This window comes from Lactuca saligna, chromosome 5 (genome assembly GCF_052625555.1).
Source record: "Lactuca saligna cultivar CGN05327 chromosome 5, ASM5262555v1, whole genome shotgun sequence".
Classification (NCBI taxonomy): domain Eukaryota; kingdom Viridiplantae; phylum Streptophyta; class Magnoliopsida; order Asterales; family Asteraceae; genus Lactuca; species Lactuca saligna.
In genome coordinates this window covers 15,535,259-15,541,286 of record NC_136421.1, presented here as the reverse complement: position 1 = coordinate 15,541,286, position 6,028 = coordinate 15,535,259, and the positions used below count along the sequence as shown (strand labels likewise).

General features: G+C 33.2%; 1 protein-coding gene across 2 annotated transcripts; it reads left to right on the top strand.

The window, feature by feature from the left end:
* The first annotated feature begins 587 nt into the window (after nt 1–587).
* Nucleotides 588–5,631, top strand: LOC144998548 (V-type proton ATPase subunit C-like). Of its 2 annotated transcripts, none has more exons than XM_078958295.1 (11): nt 588–700; nt 1,344–1,439; nt 1,598–1,689; nt 1,779–1,856; nt 2,496–2,683; nt 3,548–3,653; nt 3,737–3,836; nt 4,218–4,285; nt 4,540–4,615; nt 4,713–4,791; nt 5,307–5,631. In XM_078958295.1, exons 6-11 carry the CDS (start codon nt 3,568–3,570, stop codon nt 5,384–5,386), a joined length of 489 nt encoding a protein of 162 aa, XP_078814421.1. In that variant the 5' UTR covers nt 588–700; nt 1,344–1,439; nt 1,598–1,689; nt 1,779–1,856; nt 2,496–2,683; nt 3,548–3,567; the 3' UTR covers nt 5,387–5,631. The 2 variants fall into 2 exon arrangements, with proteins under 2 accessions (XP_078814421.1, XP_078814422.1); XM_078958296.1 differs by having other exon boundaries at nt 615–700; nt 1,332–1,439.
* Nucleotides 5,632–6,028: the final 397 nt, after the last annotated feature.

Here is a 6,028-nt window from a genome sequence, read left to right as displayed (position 1 = left end):
TGCTTGAGAACGTTAATTATAGAATTTATCATATATTATTATAATAAGGTGTGCGACTTTTAAAATGTTGAACATGTCATTTTCTAGATTTTTAAAATTTTTTATTTTTCACTTGTCATTTTATTGTATTTTTTATTTTATTAAATTAAAATTCCACATTTAATGTGTAAGGTAATATATATATAAAGTATTTATTAAAAATAGTTTATATATGTAATGTATTCAATACATTAAAATCTCATTAATTTTAATAATTCAAATTTTTCTCAATTTTCTTATAAATTCAAACTTTTTAAATTGTTAAAATTTTATATTTGTTTTTTTTTTTAATTAAACCCATATAATACATGGATCTCACACTTAGTTTTATTTAATATTTTGAAGTATAAATATGTACATTGATGCCATGTTATGGAAAGACACGTCTTCGTAAACTCATCATTCTTAATTATGTTTTTTTTCATTTTTTAGTTTTGTTAACATTCCCAAGTCATGTTTTTTTTTGTATTCATAAAAAAAAGGTTTGTATTTGTCAGTTGTTTACCTTGAGGGTAGTTTCTGTCACTAGTTAAAACGTTGGGGGAGGGGACTCGTTTAGTTGGCCCTCTTTCTAGTTCTAGTAGGAGAGCATGGGATCATCGTCTCCGCCGTCTAGCCATCACTAGCAGTAATAACAGAAGCAGCTCCTCCATCTTGACTGGTTAGTTCTCTGCTCGCTCTCACTCTCCTCGCAATCGCACATACACACAGAGATTAGTAAGTGTGTATATGAATATCAATTTTGGTTTTCTCTCTTGCTAGGGTTTTAATTTTGATACAACTTTCTGTAATTCGTTGTTCCATTTTCTTTCAAAATGAAGTGGAGTTTGTTTTTTATTTGGTAGGAAATTAAGATATGGCTCTTGTTGATTGTTAACCAGTAATAATCCAACCATCTAGCACCGAGGCGGTATCCCTTCCTGTTCGCTAATTAAAATAAAAAAGCATTAAGAATCTGATAGCACACATTTTAGGCTTCAATCTTGAACTTTTTGTCCAGTATGCATTAGTTTTTATCTCTAGATTCCCATTGATACGATATTTCTTGATGATCTAAGCTGAAATGTTACTATATTGAAGATGATTCTGAATGATGCTACCATAAACAGAGTCCATTGTGACCTTTAAGAGTCAAATAAGATTGTTGTATATCTGAAAAACCGATAAGAATTGTTGTTGTCCAGGAAGTGTTTCATTAATGTATCAGGAACTGATAATCTCAATAAGTGCAACAGGGAAACAGCTCCCTCTTATTCACTGACCTTATCTTCAACCTCATAAACATACTGCAGTCCATATTACAGGTAGTTTGCATCTTATTATTATGGTCATTGGTCAAACATCATGACAAAGCTCAGGAAGCTCAATCGTCCTACAGGTCATCGAATCTCCATGCTCAGGTTTTCCACTTTTGATGAACCTCATGAATATTGCAAAGTTTTCCACTTTTGATGCTAAATTACATATTTGCCCATATAATCATTACAAAATAGTTTCTCTTTATCATTTGGTACTTCATATACAATTGATTAATAGTAATTCCCTATAACTTTTGCAGGGTACCCTTTGTGCTGCCAGGCGTGCTGCTGCCTTTGTGTGAGGGGATGATGTCATTCACAAACTATGTACAGAGCTGGCTTACCGATACAAGTGAACATCAAACCCATCCTTTGGTCAAATTTTTTTATTCTCATTTACTTAAATATTAACCATGGTTAAACAATATATTGGTGCTGCAGAGACAGGGCAGGAGGATATACAAGAGTACTTAGAATTCGTATAAGAGTTGGTGATGCTGCACCAATGGCATATATAGAGTAAGATTTGTTATCACTTTGGCTTCAAGTCCTTTATTGTCATTTACTTTTTTCTTCCATTTTCCAAAGCATGTCGAATGTCATTTATCTAGGCAGCACTTTATACATATAGCACTTGTAAGCTGTTTCTTTTTTACTTAATGGGCTTAATTTATGTTTCTTTTTGGCTTAATCTGGAGAGAATGACTTAATGGGTTAAGCCAAAAAAACATGTATTAAGACACTTAACCCTTTACCTATTTCCCTTCTCTTTTCCCTCCCAACTTCCCTCAAGTTCAAATTGATTAAGATTGTTAAAATTAATGGGTATTGTGAGATTTATTTATTGGAATCTAAGGGTAAGATGGTCATTTAATCTCATTAAGATGTTTTACTTGGTCTAGAAATGAAGCAACCCTTATGTATACAACAGTTTGACCATACAGACATCATTACCCATTCAGCCACTTTACCTATACAGGATTTAATGATGGAAAAAGAAAGAAACAGTGCCTTAAATTGCAACAGCAGCTTGGTGTTCATTTGTCATTGAAACCTTATAAGTCTAATGGCTCTCTTTTTTTCATGACTTTGAGGATTTATAATTAAAGCATGTTTTTTCAGTATTTTCTTATTGTGAATATTTCTATTTATTAATAGGTTTATAGATAGGGAGAATGAGCTTAGGCAGTCGAAACCCCCAGCTTCACAACCACCTCAAAGGCCAGCATTGGATCCATGGACAAGATCTCAGCGTAGCAGGAGTTTTGCACCTCTTAAAGATGTCAAAAGTGAGGATTAAAGCCTTTTTGTCATTGGAATCATCCATTCTGAAGGGAAATAAGAAGGTATTAGAAACAAACAACAACTTTTAGAATGATATACTGAGTTTGTAGTGACATTTATGGCATTTGAATATTTCATTTTGTAAGGCAGCAGAGTTGATTTCTGCAATGAAAAACTAGGGTTCTACGGTTTGATCATAAATTCGATTTAAAGTTTTGAATCCCATATGATGGTTTGACAAGATTCTAAGTTACTAAAATGTCCTCTTTTTTTTTTGGGAACACGTGACATTTTTCAACATGCATAATATCTTACAAGTACTTGACCCTTTTTTCTAAAAAACCAATGTTTTATAACCAAAGACCAACTTTATAACATATTACAATTACAATGTTGTACTGAAATTGATAGTTTTAGAAACAATGATCATTTCTAAAATTTACTTATGAATAATCTATTTGAAACCTTCACGCGTAATTCATGAATCCATGAATTGATGTCATTGAAAAATGGGGGGCCGGGTTGTCCAGACCCGAATAAGGATCCGACTGACAACTGCCAGCTGGAGAGAGGAGAGATCTCGTTAATTTTCCCCCTTTTGATTTTCTTTTGCAAGCCATAATTCAATTCAACAATCGGGAACCTCCGTTGTTGATCTTAAGAATTTTGAGCACCAAGAATTAATCCATCTCCAAAAACTCATTTGACACTCCTCTCTACAGTATATAGCAATCATCGCAATTGCTTTTGTTCATATTTACTAAGTATCTTATTCAATTTGAGTAATTTTACAGTTTAATATCCCAAATCTTCGTGTTGGCACTCTGGATTCGTTTTTAATATTATAATAGTTTGTGAAAGCTTTATCCTAAATTTGGTTTTTGGTTTGAAACTGGTTATTGATATGGCTGTGTGTGGAATTGTAGTCGAATACGTTTATCGAAGCATGTTCTCAAAGATACAACATCAGATTGAAGATTTGGAAAAAGTATCGGGAATTCTTAGTAGCACGGTGGATTCATATCTTACAAAGTAATGGATTCTCATTTGTTCTAAACATCTTTCCGTATTGATGAAAGATTATGCATTTTGATCCAATGAATTTGCTATTGTAGATTTGTGTGGGATGAGGCAAAGTATCCAACCATGTCTCCTCTTAAGGAGATTGTGGATGGTATTAATGTGCAAGTAGCTAAGATAGATGATGATCTTAAGGTATCCAGTTGTGCTATCTCTTAATGTCTTTTTAATGTTTAAATCAAATTAGTTCATGTGGCATATCCCCATATACTTGTATAGATAGGAAACCATGTTCACTCTAGTGTTAGACCCTAGATTTGCTAGTTAAGATCAGTTGAGATTTGATCCTTGGGATGAAATTGTTCTTATGATAGGAGCATAAATAAAAATTCATCCCAAAAGAATGATTGGACTTGTCTCCAAGAACACCACATAATACATTGATTGCTCATTTTATCGTGATCTGCAACATTATCCTTATTGTTTTCCTTGTTGAAGCACAAATTACTTACTTGAGTTGATACCATGTATTTGGAATATAGTTTTTTGATGCTTTTGTGGCTTGCACTGTGACAGGTACGCATTGCTGAGTATAACAATGCTCACAGTCAACTCAATGCAATTAACAGAAAGCAGACTGGAAGGTAAAAATCTATTAATCCCTATCAATGACAATGAATTATAAGTAGTGTGAGGAGGTAGGATTCAAGGGACAGAAAAAGGTTTCTATTGTATTTCTTATAATCCACCTGACATGACCTGGTTCATTTAATTTAGTGGCACCAGAGGATCTTGTGACTTCAGAACATTTGGTCACCAAAATGTTAGCCACCCATAATCATATCCCGATTTAGTTGATTAAGAAAATAAAAACACACCAAAATGTTACTAACTGCAGGTTTTCACTTCCTGGATGCACTTTTGTGCTGTTTGCTGAGAGCATTTTGAGATACGGATTGCCACCTTCATTTCCGGTAATTAAATTTTGCATCACATCCAAACGGTTGGTTTCCTTCATATGTTTTTTTTTTTTTTTTTTTTTAAATAAAACTTTTATTCGGTTGGTTTCAGTCTGTTGTGTTGTCACCATCGGTCAAGAGTGAGAAGAAAGTCCGTTCCATCCTTGAACTCTATGCAGCAGTTGAAACAGGCAAGTTGTCATATAAATTATAATATGATTTCCATCTCACTGACTAAATTAACTAGTTAGTTTAAGTCTTATACTTGAAGAAGAATATGACAACAAACAATATCCCTTCCCTATATTGAGTTCAAGAAACGAGGTCCAGTCCCCATTGTGTATGTAGGTATTTCTGGTACAATGAATGAATCCTCTCCTCTGGCATGTGTTACCCTATCCATTGAGTGCGGACCATTTGGTAAAACTTGTCTTTTTCATGACTAGAATTTTGGATATATACAGCCACAGGATATGGGTGTTGGTATTCAACATTAAGACTGTTGTAGAATGTAGATCACAAACACTCAACTATGCAATTGAATAAGACAAAAGAAAAAAAAGGAGGAATGGAGGTTCTTCAATACCCCCTCCCCCACGCTATCCCTCCCACCCCAATCCGTTTGTTTGTTTGTTTGTTTTATCTGATCCAACTGAATATAACCGTTTTTGATGAGATTGGATTTGGGTATTGTTCTGGAAAACAGAGGATGATGGAGGAATGGGCAGCTTGGGTGGTGATGCTGACACTCATCCTTATGTCTCCTTCACCATTAATCTTATATGAGCCTTGTGTTGTCACCAGTCTTTCTTGGTTTCAACTCAATGATCTCTTCTGTATTTTAAGCTGTATTAATTCACTCATGACTTTTGCTTCATCCCGACCCTATTTTTTTTATTGTTAATTGTTTTAGGAAGATGCTAAACGGGCACCCGATTATCGGTTATATTTCCAAAGCTGTGTAATAATCTTCGATTTGCTTGAAAACCATGTAAAATCTCAACTCCAAATAAGGTTTTTTTTTTTTTTTTTTTTTTTTTTTTTTTTTTTTGTGATATTTGAAATACTGAGATTATTACTCTCTGTTACTCAGTTTCTTTTTCTATTGTCTTTTTGTATTTTGTAATAAAAGATAAATGAATAGACAGTAAACAATATAAAAATACGAATGTTTTCTTTTGCTCATTCCAGGGGAGGGAGTATATGGGTAAGGCTGATACAAGTTACCCAACTCCATATTTCAAATGGGATTGTCATATCCACTATCCACTATATAAAATATATAATCACTCAGATACAAATAGATATATCATATTTATTAATATAATGAAGATAAATTAATAAATTTAATGAATACAAACAAATGACAAGAATTAATATGTGCTCTAATGAAGGTTTTCGAAATTTGAGATATATCCATTTAAAAAG

Coding starts and splice junctions, on each gene's coding strand:
- LOC144998548 (XM_078958295.1), top strand. CDS start 3,568: ATGTTCTCAAAGATACAACATCAGATTGAAGATTTGGAAAAAGTATCG. Junction 3,654..3,736: donor GTGGATTCATATCTTACAAA/GTAATGGATTCT, acceptor TTGCTATTGTAG/ATTTGTGTGGGATGAGGCAA. Junction 3,837..4,217: donor AGATAGATGATGATCTTAAG/GTATCCAGTTGT, acceptor GCACTGTGACAG/GTACGCATTGCTGAGTATAA.